Consider the following 18,078-nt stretch of genomic DNA (forward strand, 5'->3'; position numbering starts at 1 on the left):
AGACACTTTAACTAAGACTAAGACCATGCAATTTTTAGACTTTTAAAAAACATGTTAAAAAGGTGGCCACTACTATCTAATTCTTCCTGGCTAACTTTATATGGATATCTGTGGCAAACTTCTTTCTGCATGCTATGATTTTATACCACATACCATTTTACATGACAGTCACAAGCAAGAATGACAACTCTGACACCAATTGAGTCCATTTACAAACCAATTTAAAACACCTGACTAAAGGGCCAATAGCCATCACCATTTGCCCAATTTTGTGCACCTCCCACACTGAGTCAGATTGTAATGCAGAAGGAAAGTAGCTACGGACGTTTTACTGGCCTTGTCGTGTTGCTGCTTTCCCGCTAACAAAGGGTTTTGTATATATCATTCTGGACACCCGTCTGTGGGTAATGATTATTTCACAGTTTTTGGAATCTAACGTCTAACATGCGCAAATTGTAAGGGCCTTGAAGAAAGTGCCAAATTAATATCGTCCCATGATACTTTTTTGGGGTAATTTGAATTTAGATTGGCTCCAAAAAAAACTGCCAGATAACAAAAATTATTCTTAGTGCTTAATTTACATCAGTGGATTTCTAGTCCTACGCGATCAAACAAATCCAATCATTTTAAGTCAACCATAAAAATATATTTTATTTAAAAAAACAAAACATTTAAGTGCTTTGCTAGTGCAGCCATTGCTTATGACGGCATTGACCATTGTCCATTTGCATATTTAATCAATAATAAAAAGCACTAATTCTTGCATAGTAAAGAGAAGTCATTTTAAACATTTTATTGAGCAAATAAAACTAATTTCAATCTTGAAATCATTTCCAACTCTGACCTAGCTTTTAATCCTTTTTAACTTTTAACAATCTACTCAAAAAACATCTCTGTAAAAGTTTTAAAGTAAACAATGTTCTTGTCCTTGATCCTCCACAAACATTTTCAAAGCTCTTATTTTCAGGGATGCAGCTTGGAAGAGAGCCAAAACCACAAATCATCTGACCAACTGGCAGAATTCCAGGCATCAACGGAATAACTGCCTCAGACGTATTGGGAAAGGCAAAACTGACTCCTTATTGTTCTGGCTTACGAAAAACACCCCTGGCAATAGTTTTGGACAATTATCAAGTCCTCCAAAACTCTCCGGCCTTCCCCCCAAAAAACTGTTCATAAAACCAAATCATAACAACCTAATCCAATATGTGTGAAGCTTTTAATCACCATGTCATTTCTTTCAGTTTACTACAACTGCAATACGTGCAGTTGTAGTAAACTGCACGTTCTTCACAGAATATTTTCCACTCAGGCACTGAATTATGTTTTTAGGTCATTAAGCCAAAGTGACATTTACAGAAAAACTAGTCAGTTTCAACCCTAACAAAATCTAAGGGGGAAGATAATTTAGATTCTCCGCTTCTTTGCCTCAGTGCTGTTTAAGTTGCAGCATCTTGTCATTTGCATCAGGTAAAATTCTGAAACTATGTAAGTCCGCACAGGTTATCCTAGAAGATAAAGGCGGTGATCCTAGTGGCTTAAATAACCACTGACCATTCTCAATATTGTCTTGCTTCAAATAAAAACTGGACTCCCAAATAAAATTCTCTACTGAGACTGTTTCTAGAGTCAAGAAAACACATTATAGCCCGAGCAGTCAGGAATTAGATCAAGTCATGCACATCAATAGGATTTAACTCATGTTATTTTAATTGAAAAAACTATCATTCTCCCCTCTGTTGCCTCTATGTCTGCCAATGGCAGGTTTACATAATCTGGATCCATGCCAAGACTAATGAAACCCAGATGCACTTTTACTGCTCATTTACCCCCGCCCCCTTTCTTTATCTCTCTCTCCCTCTCGCTTTCTCACTGACTGGTCAACAAGAGGCTGACACTTCTTCTGTTGCAGAATAGTGCAAGCCTGCATGCACGAAAAAGGCTGCTTGTTGATTGATCCTGCAAGAACTGCAACACAAGATTCAACATGATGTCTTCAGTTACACTCAACAATGGAGCAAAGATGCCTATTGTGGGTTTAGGAACCTGGAGGGTAAGGCTGAACTTTCTATAGTTACTATAGAAGCAGTGTTGAGCAGGATGGACTTGGTACTTTGCTTTTTTACTCCTTTTTCTCACAGTACCCCACTACCTTTCAGGGGTTCTGTGTTATTTACCAGATAAATGTTTTAAAAGAAAATTAAGATTGAATTCTAAAGATGGGCATCGTCCGAGCAAGGGGGCCTGTCTTTGTTTGTGGGTGCCTGTGGACAGATATCTGTAACAGCGATAGCGTCTCAACAATGCAAGACTCAGTCAGGTAATTGGACAGATGTGTATTTGAGATTAAAATGAAGGTGGAGTTTGAATATGGACGTGGTCCGAACCATCAACAAGAGCGCCCAGGCTTGGAAGTAAATGTTACATTGTGGCGAAAAGGAGGAACTACACTTTTCAGGTCTGGCAAGTGATACAATGGGGCCCCTAGAAGGACTTACATTGGAAAAGAGACTTCTTTAACTCAGAGGATAATTTTATGAGGTAAATCAACTTCTCAACCTCTCCCAACACTTGAATATCTTGTTGAAATCATTAGGTCCTCAATGTTGTAAAATTCACTAATACTCAAATCCAGAGTAAGTTTTGTTTACTCCATTTATGTGAAAGAGCTGTATAACAAGAATGGACCGAGGGCTGGGAGGTGGGATTAAAGGACAAACTAGGGCGATTGAGCCACTGAGCAACTTGAATAGGAATTAACCGGGCGCTGCTCCAACGCTGTATTCAGTTCTCTTTATACATCCATGGTGTGGTCAGATCAACTGGGGAATGGGTCATTGCACTCCCCATAGTAAGCGCCCATGGCCTAATTTAGATTGTCTCTAGTTTTCATGTTATTAATTGACTGCCATCTACTGCAAACTAAGTAAAAAAATAACAGGGAGTCCAGGGCATCAGAGAAGAAGTGTAATTGCAGCAAAATAATGCGATAAACCCAAGTCAGTTATTTACAGAGGGTTTGACAAAGCTTAAATATTGACATTGTACTGCACAGACCTCTGCCTGAACACATCTGGTAGTATTATTGTTACCAGCAATGACAAACTGCTCTTCACATTCTTTTCTTATTATTTCATATTTTCCCGTCATCCACTGATACAAAGCCAGACACACAAGACAATCCAAGCCAACATACGTTTTACTCAATATATTGATGCTTATCTGCAATTTCCTTGTTTTTGTACCACCCTTCCTCTGTAGACAGCCCCGGGAAAGGCCAGTGAGGTTGTTAAGGTGGCGATAAGAGCTGGTTACAGGCACATCGATGGTGCTTACGTGTACCAGAATGAGGAAGATGTTGGGGCTGGAGTTCGTGCCATGATTGACGAAGGAGTGGTTAAGAGGGAGGATCTATTTATTGTCAGTAAGGTAAGGCATTATGGCAAAAGTCAATAGACGCATTTAAATGCTGTCAATGTGTCAAGTCTAATTTGTCCAAAGACATGAACACATGTAAAAATTGCTGGGTTTTTTTTACAGTATATTACAGTACAGTATATATTTTTTCATAGTTGTGGTGCACCTTCCACGTTCCATCTCTGGTGAGGGGAGCCTGTGAGAAGACGCTCAGTGACCTGAAACTGGACTATGTGGACCTTTACCTCATGCATTTCCCTATGGGGGCCAAGGTTTGGATACCACTGTCCTGTCATAGAAAACAACAGCCTGTCTGTTGGTAAAACTACAGCATCAAAGGGTTCTGGTCAAGCCCAAAAGTTAGCCTATTTCTCCTCTCTAAGCAAACCTACCATCAGAGAATAAGGCAACAGTTAAAGTCACAGCCTTTCTTAATGTTTCCAGATTAATAGGGTTCTTTAGTGAGGTGATAAGTAGAATTATCAAAAATAAAAACAAAATACATTTCATCCAACTTCATGTTTTGACTTGTCCATTTTACTTTTTGCTACTGCAGCCAGGGGATGACATTTTTCCATTTGATGAGAACAAACAGCTACTTACTGATGGCAGCAACTTCTTGGACACTTGGGAGGTAATTTGAGTGATTTATTAAGTAAAGCAAAGACTGACCGACTGATAGTCCAACTGACTTGCTGGCAACATAAATCAAATTAAATATTGACACATAAATAGGTTGCAAGATACCTCACTTACACCAGTTTGCAATGTGTCTCAAAGGCAATGGAAGAGCTGGTGGATGCTGGATTGGTCAAGGCTATCGGCATTTCCAACTTCAACAAAGACCAGATTGAAGCCATTCTCAACAAGCCAGGCCTCAAGTACAAGCCTGCCAACCACCAGGTACGAAGCAGGACTGTCATCCTGCAACATAATGTAGAAGGAAGACAATAAAAACTAATGCATTCGGGTTTTCATCCAGATCGAGTGCCACCCATTCCTGACCCAGGAGAAGCTGATCAACTACTGCCACTCAAAAGGCATCTCAGTGACGGCTTACAGCCCGCTGGGCTCCCCTGACAGACCCTGGTGAGAGGCAGCGCCACCTATCAAAAACAGAGCTCACAGGAAAGTGTTGAGTGTCATTTATTCTTTTCTGTTCTTATTTACAAAAGGGCTTCATCTGATGATCCCTCTCTGCTGGAGGAACCAAGGATCAAGGCTATTGCTGACAAGTACAACAAGACTCCAGCACAGGTAAAAAAAAAAAGGAGAAAACAAAAATGCTTAAAAAGTTTCCCTTTCTTCTTCTTAAAACATTTCGATTATGTAATGTTTCTTAAAACTCAAAATGACCTTTATTATTGTATTTTATTCTCATAACTAAGGCACACTATTTAAAAATGATCACATGCATATACTGAAGTAATTTATATGGTATTGTAGTGATATTTGCATGTGTTTTGGTCAGAGGGTTGACACTGATAGCAGAGGGAACCCCCCAAAATGGACATAACTGCTTTGTCAAAAATGATAACGCTCCTGATCAAAAGTTAAATAACACAAGTCAGCCAGGAAGCTGTCATGTGGTGGGTGGGAAATTAAACAGTAGTGAGTTGTGCTGTGATCCATCAAAATTGTAGCCGTGCAAAGATGTTTAGTAAGATGCCTGATTTATTCTTATAATGCCGATTTCCCACCAGGTTCTCCTCAGGTTCCACATCCAGAGGAACGTGATCGTCGTGGCCAAGTCAGTAACACCCCATCGGATCAGGGAAAATTTTCAGGTTTACTAATCTAAATAATTACAACAATTGACAACACACTGTCAATCTATTTTGTTGTGAAGAATCACCTCATTGTTGTTTCTCTTTCAGCTGTTTGACTTCGAGTTGAGTGAAAACGACATGAAGACCATGATGAGCTTCGAAGAGAAGAGAGCATTCCCGCTACTGTGGTGAGTAGAGGCGGATCAGCTTATGCCTGTTATCTTTTTATTTGTTTGTCTCTGTCACTGAATTATTTTGGGCTATGAACCAGGTTACTGGACCCATTACCATTATCTCAAATAAAGCATGTTCCTCTTCTTTTTATGTACAGGGCCTCAACACACAAAGACTTCCCTCTGAATGCAGAATATTAGCTCATCAGACAACATGCTGCACCGCGTCTACAACTATCAACTACTGAGCCTTTCTATTCAAAATAAACAAGCTACGAATTATTGTCTTGATAAGATTCTACAGAATCACTTTTTGTATAATGTCGCTATTACATTTTTGGGGGATTGTGTGGAATAAAAGTATCTTTTTGCAAACTGTTAAGGTAGACGTTGAAAGTGCCCATTATTAATGCAATGTAGTTACTGAAGAAGTTGTAATAAAATAAGAATACAAAGAAGGTTAGAACCAAGAAAATAATAAATATGCAAGAACCAATTTTGTACTTTTTCTCTACGGTAAAAATAAATAAGCATTATAGAAATATTCGGGAATATGGCCCAACATGATGCCCGTTGTACCAACCAGACAATAAAATATAAACCAGGAAAAATGGGGTGGGTGGGGTTAGCAAACTCAAAATCCAGTATTAATGCAGAGCTCGTAATTTCTGATTTAGTTATTCCCTAGTCCCTTTTCATGATGCATTTGTACGGCTATCCCCTATACTTCTGCTGCATTTCTTTATGTTTTTAATCGTGAAGTATTTTTCTGCATTAAATTTGCTATGTAAATACCCTTCCTGTTATATCCTGTTTGTGTCAACCAAAACTACACCACAGTATGTGATAACTATTTGACTTGATACACTATCAACATTTTCTGTTTGACCTTTCTCCAAGTTAACTCCTGCCCTCCCAGAACTGAACACACTAACTTTGTCCTTCTGCTGACTCGCACCAGAGACTGTTGTCTTTGTCGGCAGCATTAACCTCCGTCGTGACAGGAGGGTAATACAAACTAATTGCAGATTACGCTTTCTCCTTGACATGTGATAACCTCACCTGAAATCACTTTAATATATGACAGGGTCAGTTGAGGAAACCCTGAAACCAAAGTTATAACTTCCGTCATCTGTTACTTATCAAATCTGTCATACCCTCGATTTTAAACACTGGCTTGTATGATAATCAAAGCTACAGTTTTTCCTTTAAAAAAAAAGAAGGAACATGGCATATGACAATACATTTAATAATGGCTATGTATGTGTATATAGACACCTTTGAATGCTACAGCAGCTCATTCAATTCACTCCCCCAGTTCCCCAGTGGGCCCTTTCACACAGAAAGTGGTAACGGTGCCACTGTGCTCTGAAACCCATTATGTCCAGCGTGTCCTGTGTGAAAGGTCCATTAGGGTTTTCTGAACCCCAATGTCACCAAGAGGCGCAGACTATTTTTAGCCTCAATGGTGTCTTCACTGCTTTATAGGAATGTTGCACTGTTTTGTTTTATTTTCTCCCACAGGACTTTATTTTGGTGCTCAACAGAACAGCTCCCACAGGAAGAGGAAGTGAAGTTGTTTCATAACAGGGATAATACACATGATCTTAAAGTGCTATCTATGACTCACAAGTAAATGTGGGAAATACTTTGTAAAAAGCAGAACATACTGCCTTGACTTGTCTTATGATGTCAACAGTGCTTTTATTTTGCAATTACCTTATATGCAATATGCATAAGTCCTGATATGAAGGAAAAACATGTTTAGTTAAATGAGGAGTGCTTTGAAAAATGTGTTTCAACTTAAATACAGAATTGACCTTTTCAGAGAAAACATTTCTTCATACATGTGCTACTACAAACGTGACAACTACAAATAAAACAATAACTGAAGTCCATGATAATTCTGTTATCAGAATTAACTTAAAGTTACACACTTTAAAATGTGTGAATCTGTACTGAATGTGGCACACATTTATGTTCTTCAGTTACTTAAAATTTCCCACTGACAGCAAAGTAATAAAGTAGAATTTACTCTACACCATGACTCAGCAAGACAGTAAAATAAACTAGAAAATCAAGCGAGCTAAGAAACTTGTGCCTGCTGGCTGGTAGAACAATAAATGACTTTGTAGAGAAAAGACATGAATACTCAATTATACTATTGCAAAACTCATACTCAATGGTCATAATTTGTGTCAGATGAGCATCTCAAATTGTGATTTAAAGGAGTATTATGCATGTGCATAAACTGGTTTTCCTTGAGACAAAATGGATTACCAAAGAAGTCAATATTTCTCCTGGGAAATGTAACATGAAAATAAAAAAAATGATTCAAGGCCGCACTTATTTTGCAAACTGCACTTAAGAATAGGAAAGAGAGCAGCTCAGTGGGTGGAGATGCCAACTCCACTACCCACTGTTAACCTGTGGAAAAAAATGTCATTTCAGTATTCAGCATTGAATGGATAGTCCTTGTGCTTCAGGCTCCTATGGAGAGAAAAAAACAGAAAGGGAAATTAAAAAATTGTTGCCCAACTCACGACACCTTTTTACAAAAATAAAAATAAAACAAGGATCTATGACCTCACCATTGCATGGGACAGACTCTCCAGTTCCTGTTAAATCCAACTATAGTCTTAATTTCCTCCTCAGTTAGTTCAAAGTCAAACACCTGCAGAGATTTAAACAACAGTCAGCATGCAGGAGCCAATTAAGTGAGGCTTAATTGAGTGCTAATCCTAGAAAACATCTGAAAAATTTCCTCAGCTAATTACCTGGAAATTCTCCTGAATGCGCTGAGGAGTGATCGACTTGGGGATCACGATCACGTTCCTCTGGATGTGGAAGCGGATCAGGACCTGGCAGTGAAGGAGAAAGGGTATTAACATGTGAGCGTGATCAAAGGTCATCACGATAAGTAGAACAACAATGATGGCCATGTGCATGGTATTTGGACATTCTTATTAAAGAGAAAAGAGGAACAAGCATGAGTTTTGTTTGAGCACAAAATTCATATAAAGCTCTGTTTAGTCCAGTGTTGTACCTGAGCGGGTGTCTTCTTGTGCTTCTCAGCAATGGCTTTAATGTTTGGATCTTCCAGCAGTGAGGGGTCTTCAGGTTTAGCCCTGTAATATCAATGCATCATCCGGTATTATAAAGAGGACCTGCACACATTGCATTATTTTGCTGACAATCAAAAGGTGAACAAAATAATGGAGATACCTCAGAAAAAGGCTTACTCTATATTAACTAAACTAGAATCAAAAAAAGTTAAACCATTAACACATTTATATGTGATTTTTCAAAGCAAATTCAAACGAATAAGAGACCTTTGCAAGTTTTCTCTGCAATTAAAAACAAAACAAAGAAAACCTGTCAAAACCAAAAACAAACAAGGTCATTAAATAACGTCTAAATCAGGACAAAATGTGCCAAATACAAACCACATAAACAAAGAGGAACAACAGTCACAAGTTGAAACCAACCAAAGGGATATGAAAGACACATTACTGAATCAGCATTCCGGTAACTATGACCATGATGTTCTAGCAATGCGGTGATAGTTAGGCATAATGTTACAAGTCCTGTCTCGTGTTATTTTGACACAACTGACCAGGGTCTGTCGGGGGAGCCCAGGGGGCTGTAGGCCGTCACGGAGATGCCCTGAGAGTGGCAGAAGTTGACCAGCTTCTCCTGAGTCAGGTACGGGTGACACTCCACCTGGTGAGACAAACACACTACTATTGGGAGAAACAATGGGAGTGACACTAACAGTAAACCGACTTTGTATATGTAACTGCCTTTGACTTTCTTACACATGTGGCTGGCTTCAAATGGCCTACTGTACTTATTTGACATGTTTTTTTTAGGGATACATTTGCTCGTATTCAATATAAGAGCGTCCTTCGTTCTGAGAATGGTGCTCTAATCGAATAAACAGACAAGAGCTGACAAAGCAGGACATCGAAGGGGAAGGATGGTTCTGAAAAAACAGCAAAAATATAAGGTCACCTCAGCTAATTGGTGCAGCCTGAGGGGAAACTGCTGTGGCCCATTAGGAATTAACAAGACATTTATTTCTCAGACCTGATACGAGGAGATGGATGATGCCATTACGGCCCCTTACTCTTTTAGAACAGCAATCTTGAATGTATCTGTTTTCTTGCGGCTCTGAGGGGCTGCAACTAACAGGAATTTGATAATCGATTAATCAGTCGATTATAACTTATTAATCCTATACAGAATGTTTGTTATTTTGGGCATTTGTTAATTAATAAAAAGGTATCCCTCATGTTCTTGTACAATGCTATATTTCTACACATTGGGGATGCAGCAATGCACTGAGAATAAAAGGAAAATGTATCACACACACACACACACACACGTAGTTAAATATACTGTATATAGCTTCAAAAACAGCTGACTGGCTTACCGCACCAGAGACATTGCCACAGTGTGTGACGGGCATCCTAACAGAGATCCAACTTATTGATACCTAAATTTGTTTATTTATACTATAGATTTTGATCGATTAGTTGTTGTAGCCTTACTGCTCAGTAACCTTGGCTCAAACTTGCTGCCTAATAATTTTTATACAGCAGCTGGCTGTATAAAGAATGTGTTTGTCTTGTTAGTATGTTTTAGAGTACCTGGTTGCTGGCAGGCTTGTATTTGAGGCCTGGCTTGTTGAGAATGGCTTCAATCTGTGCCTTGTTGAAGTTAGAGACGCCGATTGCTTTCACCAAACCAGCATCCACCAGCTCTTCCATTCCCTGAGAAAATGGACCAAAGAAAAAAACATACTTGGCTGAGCTTTGGTTTAGAAACTGTAGCTCATACTAAATCCTATTTGTGCCTCTGAAAACAATCCGTAGCTCTGATGTGTCTTGCCTCACGTGCTAGCTCCTCTCTGATCTCGAGGACTTCAGCCATCACATTTTAAGCTTGCACTAATCTTAACATACCTGCAACTTTCAGTGTATTTCAAAGCTCCCCTTTTTTTGAATTCCTCAATAATGTTGCTGTTAAACAATTAACAGATGACATTATGACATTGACAAATATAAGCTTTAAATTCAATGATTCTGGTCTTAAAATCATAACATGGGACACGCATAGCTGTGTTATTTCAATTTTACCTGTTTAAATGGTAAGTCTGATACAAGAAAAGTGGTTTTCTGTTTAACTCACCTCCCATGTCTCCAGGAAGTGAGTATTGTCACTGATCGTCTCTCCTGCGCCGTCCAAAGGAAAAAGCTCACTACCAGCCTGTAACATGACAAAAGGATCAATAGCCCTCAGGTTTACACCACGTTACTATGACATTGGTAATATGGAGGCAGATTCCAGCCTAATCATAGGCACATATTTTCACACATTGCTCACAGGACTGTGCCTACCTTGAAACCCATGGGCCAGTGCACTAGATAGAGGTCTAGGTAGTCCAGTTTAAGATCACTAAGCGTCTTCTCACAGGCTTGCTTCACCAGAGACTTCTCGTGAAAAGTGCACCACAGCTAGAAAAAGGAAAGGACTGGGAAGTCAATGAGTTGGCATGCATGTTCAGTATAAACACACAGCTTACATACAGCAAATAAACAGGCAACATCAGTTCCATAGCCTTTTTGTGGAAGAAATAATAAGGACATGCATATGTGCATTATGAACCCACAACTCACCTTGCTAACAATGAAGAGATCCTCTCGCTTGACTACGCCGTCCTTGACCATGGCCTGAACCCCCTCTCCCACCTCCGCCTCGTTCTGGTAGACATACGCTCCATCAATGTGCCGGTAACCTGCTGAGATGGCTGCTTTCACCGCCTCTGTGACTTTGCCAGGGGGAGACTGTAGAAGACAGGGATGGTTACTTACTGTGGTCCAGACATACTCTGCCAAAATAACATCAAAGTCAATACTTTTTTTTAATATGGTGTCAGTATACAGTATATGAACGTTTTGTGTTTTGCATTATTTCGCTTCAGTATAACCCGAATAGAAATTGCTCAAAAACGCCGTTGTCTCTTATCTATCTATCTATCTATCTATCTGATTAAAAAAGGGCCAAAAGATTTGTAACGTTACACTATAATACTGATCTTTGTTGTCCTCTGTGTTTGATCCTTCTTTTTCCTATTCAGGAGCCATCTTGGACCAACTCAATTTCTTATTTTGGAATAATCATAATACCTGAAATGCATGTCTTACATGGTGGTAGGAAACCTATGTACAGTAAATCAATCTTCTCTTTGCAGGACAACAGGGTCTGCATTTACACACCATCTATTTTTCTGGCCAATGCTGATTGCAACTATTATTAGATATTGCATGGAAGAAAAACAGCAGCCATCTCAGATAATTACAGATAATAATGTGGCTGAGATCTAAGCACAGAAAGCATCGGGCTACCCTTGCAGAAAAGCAAAGCACTTCAAGGATTAGGTTACATAATTGTTGGTGTCTATAACTGCACTTGCATTAGTGTAATTGTGACTAATCTCGGTTACACTGAACACAAGTAACTCATGCAATGGATCAGGCTAACGTTAGCTCCCAGTCTGCACAGAGTAACTTCAACCAGCAGCTTTGCACACGACGCTCGTGTTTTCATGAACCTGCTACTGTTACACCAGTTACTCGTTAAATAGCATGCACTTACTGCCGAACTAACGTTGATATATCGGCTGCTATTTCGAGAAACGTCAGCGGTAGTTTTGACCACTCGTTCAACTAACACCACATAATAAAACGTTGCATATGAATAAAAAAAAAAAAACAAACGCACCTTCCATGTGCCCAGTCCCACAATGGGCATTTTTGCACCGGTGTTTAGTGTCACGGTTGTTGCCATTTCTCCAGAGGACGAGCAGACCGTGAGTGCAGAGAGAGGGAGCAGAATGTGGAGCGCAGATCCTGCAGATCCAGACCGCATCCGGCGGTTCTGGAAGGAGAATCTAATGCGGAAGTGACTTCAACTTGCATTATTTCTAATTACCAGCAGGGGGCGACTCCACTGATTGTAAAGAAGACAGAACTTAAAATAATAATAATAATAATAATAATAATAATAATAATAATAATAATAATAATAATAATAATAACTTTATTTATATAGCACCACCAAGTGCTTCGACAGAAAAGCCAGCAAAACAGTGCAATAGAAGAAACATTAAGAACAATCGTTAGGATAAAACTAAACAAAGAAACAAAATGAAATAACAAGTGACAATCAAATAAACCAACAAAATAAATAAAATCAAGTGAAATAGGTCAAATATAGTAAATGATTATAAGATAAAATACTAAGACCAAATGAAAATGAAACATTAAAACGACGACATCACATAAAAGCCATTCCGAAAAATGTGTTTTAAGAAGTGATTTAAAAGAGAAAATGACTTTATGTAAGCATGATGGTGTTATTTTTTTTTTTTTATCTCAGGCCTGGTTACTGGTAGGAAATTTCAGGGGTCCCCAATAAATAATAACCACCCTACAAGACTTATAGCAGAGTTTAAAAATGGCTTAATCATGCACGCTGCAGGTATGAAATGCATTGAAGCTTATGATTATTATTATTTACTTGTATTTAATATGTGAGTTACATGATGTTCAAGTATGTTCATGATGTTCATTTGGTAAATTATCGTCCCATTTAGAGTAAGATAGATGATAAAGCAGGGTATGATTTGGGGAGTGTGAATACAGTACCAGTCAAAAGTTTGGACACACCTTCTCATTCAATGGTTTTTCTTTATTTTAATTTTTTTCTACATTGTAGATTAATATTGAAGACATCCAAACTATGAAGGAACACATATGGAATTATGTGGTAAACAAACAAATGATCAACAAACCAGAATATGTTTTATATTTTAGATTCTTCAAAGTAGTTGAATGAGAAGGTGTGTCCAAACTTTTGACTGGTACTGTACCTTGTGATTGACAGGTTGCTACCACAGTTGTCCTGTCTGAATTTTTCATGTTTTCGTTTTAGAAATTTCATCTGGTGTTTTTTAGGTCATGGGGGTTAATTGTAACATTTTGATTGCATGCAAATGTCTTGTTCAGCCTTTTAATTCATTCAAGGGAGGAGGCCACAGCGTGAAAGAGCAACACTCTCCTGTCAATCAGTTTTTAGTGGTCAGCACAATCTAAACATATTCATCTACACTGGGGGTATTTAGTGATTTGAGGTATCAGCAGTAGTATACTAAGTAACACTGATCTCTTATTTAAGTACTACAATACCGCAATTAATTGTGCTTCAGTTGAAGCTTTGTTCAGGTGTAACTCGTTTTAATAACTTCATTTATAGCTGGTTCATTCAATAATAATGCATTGCATTATATTTGTTAAACATATGTTTTGTGTAAAATTTTACACAAAATCACAATATTAAAAAAAAATACTATCTGAATGGAACAGATGCGCAAAGCATGGGTAAGTTAAATGTAATTAGATACTCTCCATGTACCACTGTTTTTGGGATCCTGCCATCGATGCAATCCTTTGGACCAGACAGTGATAAGTAACTAATGCAATGCTCTTTAAGACTTTTTTAAGACCTTGACAAAGCATGTTCGAAACCATTTCTACAGCAGCACGAAAGCATATTAGGGATGGTATCTTTTACCAGGGTTTCCCTGGACTATATAACAAATGTATGTAACTCACATATTACAGTACAATAAAATAATAATACAAGTAAATAATAATAATCATAAGCTTTAATGCATTTCATACATGCGGCGTGCATGATTAAGCCATTTTTAAACTCTGCTATAAGTCTTGTAGGGTGGCATTTATTTATTGGGGACCCCTGAAATTTTCCTACCAGTAACCAGGCCTGAGATTAAAAAAAAATAACACTGCCATTAGCATATTTTTACTGTTTTTTGTTAATTCTGTTATTGAGCCACTAGAGGGCACCATTCCCACACTTACCAATTGGGAGCCCATCTCCTTAAATGAGACAACTGAGGCTCCTAAGTAAAATAATCACATCATCTCATACATTAGCTAATATGACCAGTAATTCCATTGACTGAAATGATTGATCAGTACTGTTCATTTCACTTAAGGCTCTAAAAAAAAAAAATCATACACACATCCAATTTCTGAATTAACTTAATCCATAGAAAAAAATGCTTTTGGATCAAGCCTTGGGTAAATTCATTGTCCAGCATGTAATGTAGGAGATTATATTATTTTTAATTACTCTTTATTATTTTTGACTACCACTTCTTCATGGCATTATGCTGATACTGTTAAGAAGATGTGCACCATTGTGAAAGTGCCCAAACACAAACCAGCCTTAAACCCCAAGAGACACCTGAAAAAAGGAACAAATACAAGATGTCTTTATTGTCAGAATCAGATAAAACCTGATGGACCTTTAACTGAGCCATTCAAGACTCTGAGCAGAAGATAAGACAGGGAGAAGAGAGCAACATGAAAAAACATACAAAAGGAAAAGTTAAGGCAGCCAGCAGCCGCTGTGTACCTCACAATGGCTCTCGCTAAAGTTTGTGTCTCTATTGATCTTCTCCCAGCTGGACGCCTGCTTTTCAGGGCCCGTCTCCTCTGATCTAACTTCAGACACTGGAGGGCCTTATGCCAGCCTGCAAACTGTCAAAGTACCCCAGGAATCAAACACTGTCGCATGCCGTCATGATCAAAGAACCACAGGTAAACCATACAAAGACACAGCCACATACAATTGGTATCTGAAAGAGGGGGGAAAGTTTTCATTTCAGAGGCTCTTATTTTGTGTCTGCGGGCGGATACCTTTCCACTGTACTGAGTGCATCGATTAGAATAAAGGAAAACAGGCATTTGAAGATACAACAGAGGCCCAGAGTAAAACTAAGTGCCCTCTTAAGGAAACTTTTGGACAAAGAGTGTAGACTTAGGTGAGATTTCAGAGTGTGTTCCTCAAAGAATGTGAAGAGAAAAGATTGGAAACATTCATTCGGTGATGGAATGGAGGCAGAATGGTAGCATGATGAGCAAATATATAGATCACAATGAGCAAATGTCTCCTTTTCCATTTTGTGCGGCCATAATGAATCCTCAGTGCAGCTGCAGGTGTCCATTCCTATAGGCTCTTCACCAGATTAGACACTCCACCAGTAAGACCTGACCTGTCCTGGGGAGATCAAACACATAATTTCATTTCATGGCCTTTGCTCCATTCCCTCCACCTCTTGTCTCTCTCACTGGCATTGGCTTTGCTGTCTTTCTTTCTCTCGGTTTCTGCCAGAGTGCCCTGGGTCATAATCTTCACTCATAAATCTAATGGCGAGTGTCAGCTCCTGCTGAGTCCACTCACACACTCGCATTCCGCACATTCTCTCCATCGAACAATAACAAGATCAGGTAGAGAAATCACTATGTCATAAGTAAATCATGGTAATGTGTCAAGCGCATTACTTTTTTGGGGGATAAACTTGAGATTACTGAGGCTGATTTGAGCCCTGATGACATCATGCGAAATCATTCTTTAAAAAAAAAAGAAGAAGATAATTCCACTTATATCTATATTAGGTAGATAGTATAACATTGATGCCCGAAACAAGTAGTTGATTAATTGGTCGATGTCAGAAAAAGTATCAGCAACAATTTTTTAAATCGCTCAACCAAAATATGACTAAAAATATGCGAATATTTGGGTTTCAGTAAATATAATAATTTGGGGATTTGGTCTGTTGGTCGAACAAAACGAGCAATTTGAAGGCGTCACCTTGGGTTCTGAGAAGATGGTCTGCACATTTATTTTTACATTTTATACACCAAAAAAATTTATTGATTAATCAAGCATAAAAATAATGGTTAGTTGCAGGACCTAATTAATTATCTGTATAGCTAAAAAAATACCAGAATAATTACCAAAGTATCTTACAAAATATGATCTGGAAAAATGTGGCATATTTTGTGAAGTCAAGCGTTACCACTACAAGCATGGACAACACTAGCACTCTCTGAAGTAAATCACATGCAATTTCAGACAGCAGAGGACTCTAATGTCACAGAAGTTGGTGCGTGAACGGTCACATAGCATTCAAATCGTGTTAAGGCCTGGTTATGTGAACAAGAGAAGCTGCTGCCTCTACATGAATAGTTCAGACGATTTATTCTGTTAATGTTACAGAATTTATGTGTGAAAGAGCCTCTATACTCTCGTTAGCCATCAGCATATTTGGAGTTTTTGCTAATTCCCTAGATTCCCTTGATGCTTTTAACACTTCGCATTCCTGTCTTACAGTTCCGTATTTCTGTTGTTGTTGTTTTATTTGCACTACATCAAGCTACTCCTTGCATTTAAAGAACAGCTACATAGAATCAAGCCTTATATTCTTTAAATGCTTCTCGTAGCTGGTAGAAGTATCTGGCCATGGCTTGTCTGTTGTCTCCAATTGCATGTGACAGACAGAACCTCCTATAACCACATAACCGTGTCCTCATATAACCACAGAGGAATTAAGATATTGGGTGCATTTCTTATTCTGATGAGGATGATGTGGAAATGATAAAAGCAGAAAATACAGACATAATCTCTTCTGTTTCATTTCAGCTGTCACACTGCTCCTGAGGTCCTACTGCTAGTATCATTACCATACAGGGAAGAGAGATCATTTGAAAATTGTCAATTATGCTTATTTTGATAATGTCAGTGCTAAGTTATGAAAGATACAACAAAACTTCTGGCAGACGCCTCTAATATTATCTAAAGTCATGGTATATTTGTATACATGCTAGTGGTGGGTTGTCCGTCCGACACTTTGGTCCAGACTGTTTGATGGATTGCCATGAAAGTTTGTGCAGACATTCATGATTTTCAAAGGATGAATCCTAATGACTTTGATGATCCCCTAACTGTTACTCGAGCGCCACCATGCGGTTCATGTTTATATATCTGTTGTAATTGGATGAGTTGTATTAACTCTGGCTATTCTTTTACTTTTCATAGCACCACCATCAAGAAAAACTTTTAAAGGACCATTTGTGTAACATTTCGAGATCTATTTGCAGAAATGGAATAATTATTTATAACTATGTTTTCATTGGTGTATAAAAACCTGGCTCTAGTTAATTTTTTATTTCTCCCTGCTTATAGTAACATCGGGGTTTGTTATGTTTCCATTTGGAGCAATGCGACTTTGTATCTTAAGCTTCCTGCTCTAGTGAAACCATACTGCGATTAACCCCAAAAATGATTTCAAAGTAGACTAACAAAGGAGTATTTCATAATAATAAATTGTACATGGGAAGTTATCTTTTAGCTATCTAGATCTTTCTAATCTGGTATGGATCCAAACCACGCACATATTGTGTAGTTCACACTTCCATACACAGCCTCAGCCTTGTCTTTGAGCAGAGGTGTCTCCTCTCTGGCCCCTCAGACACAGTTTGGTTTTTGGCTTGATTAACCACTTAGTTCAGTCTCTCAGACACAAGATTGCAGGGAAAAAGCAAGTAATGAAGTGCTTTTGAATTTGCATTCCCGAGAGCTTTCACAGACGCCTTGATTTCAGTCTGCCTTTGCTGTTTGTTCTCCGTCAAGAGATGTCTGCTATTTTAACGGTAACGCGTAACAAGTGTCCATCCAACCTCCTCCATATTGCTCCCTCATCAACCTAACTGCCATGAATAAACACAATCAACATGCATCTGAAGGGGAATTTGGAGGCTTTTTCTCTCAAATCGTCCCTGATG

General features: G+C 38.5%; 2 protein-coding genes across 2 annotated transcripts; one reads left to right on the plus strand and one right to left on the minus strand.

Moving 5' to 3' along the window:
* Positions 1-1,868: 1,868 nt before the first annotated feature.
* LOC129112793 (aldo-keto reductase family 1 member B1-like) lies at positions 1,869-6,156 on the plus strand. Its single transcript, XM_054625022.1, has 10 exons — positions 1,869-2,053; positions 3,262-3,429; positions 3,573-3,689; positions 3,974-4,051; positions 4,198-4,320; positions 4,400-4,506; positions 4,593-4,674; positions 5,121-5,204; positions 5,295-5,374; positions 5,518-6,156. The coding sequence occupies exons 1-10, from the start codon at positions 1,988-1,990 to the stop codon at positions 5,558-5,560; spliced, it is 948 nt and encodes a 315-aa protein (XP_054480997.1). The 5' UTR covers positions 1,869-1,987; the 3' UTR covers positions 5,561-6,156.
* A 479-nt stretch (positions 6,157-6,635) lies between these two features.
* Positions 6,636-12,297, minus strand: akr1b1.2 (aldo-keto reductase family 1, member B1 (aldose reductase), tandem duplicate 2). Its single transcript, XM_054625021.1, has 10 exons — positions 12,146-12,297; positions 11,041-11,208; positions 10,762-10,878; positions 10,553-10,630; positions 10,012-10,134; positions 8,976-9,082; positions 8,406-8,487; positions 8,137-8,220; positions 7,951-8,033; positions 6,636-7,849 (listed from the first exon to the last, which is right to left on the minus strand). The coding sequence occupies exons 1-10, from the start codon at positions 12,290-12,292 to the stop codon at positions 7,807-7,809; spliced, it is 1,032 nt and encodes a 343-aa protein (XP_054480996.1). The 5' UTR covers positions 12,293-12,297; the 3' UTR covers positions 6,636-7,806.
* Between the last annotated feature and the right edge of the window lie 5,781 nt (positions 12,298-18,078).

Source organism: Anoplopoma fimbria, chromosome 23 (assembly GCF_027596085.1).
Source record: "Anoplopoma fimbria isolate UVic2021 breed Golden Eagle Sablefish chromosome 23, Afim_UVic_2022, whole genome shotgun sequence".
Taxonomy (NCBI): domain Eukaryota; kingdom Metazoa; phylum Chordata; class Actinopteri; order Perciformes; family Anoplopomatidae; genus Anoplopoma; species Anoplopoma fimbria.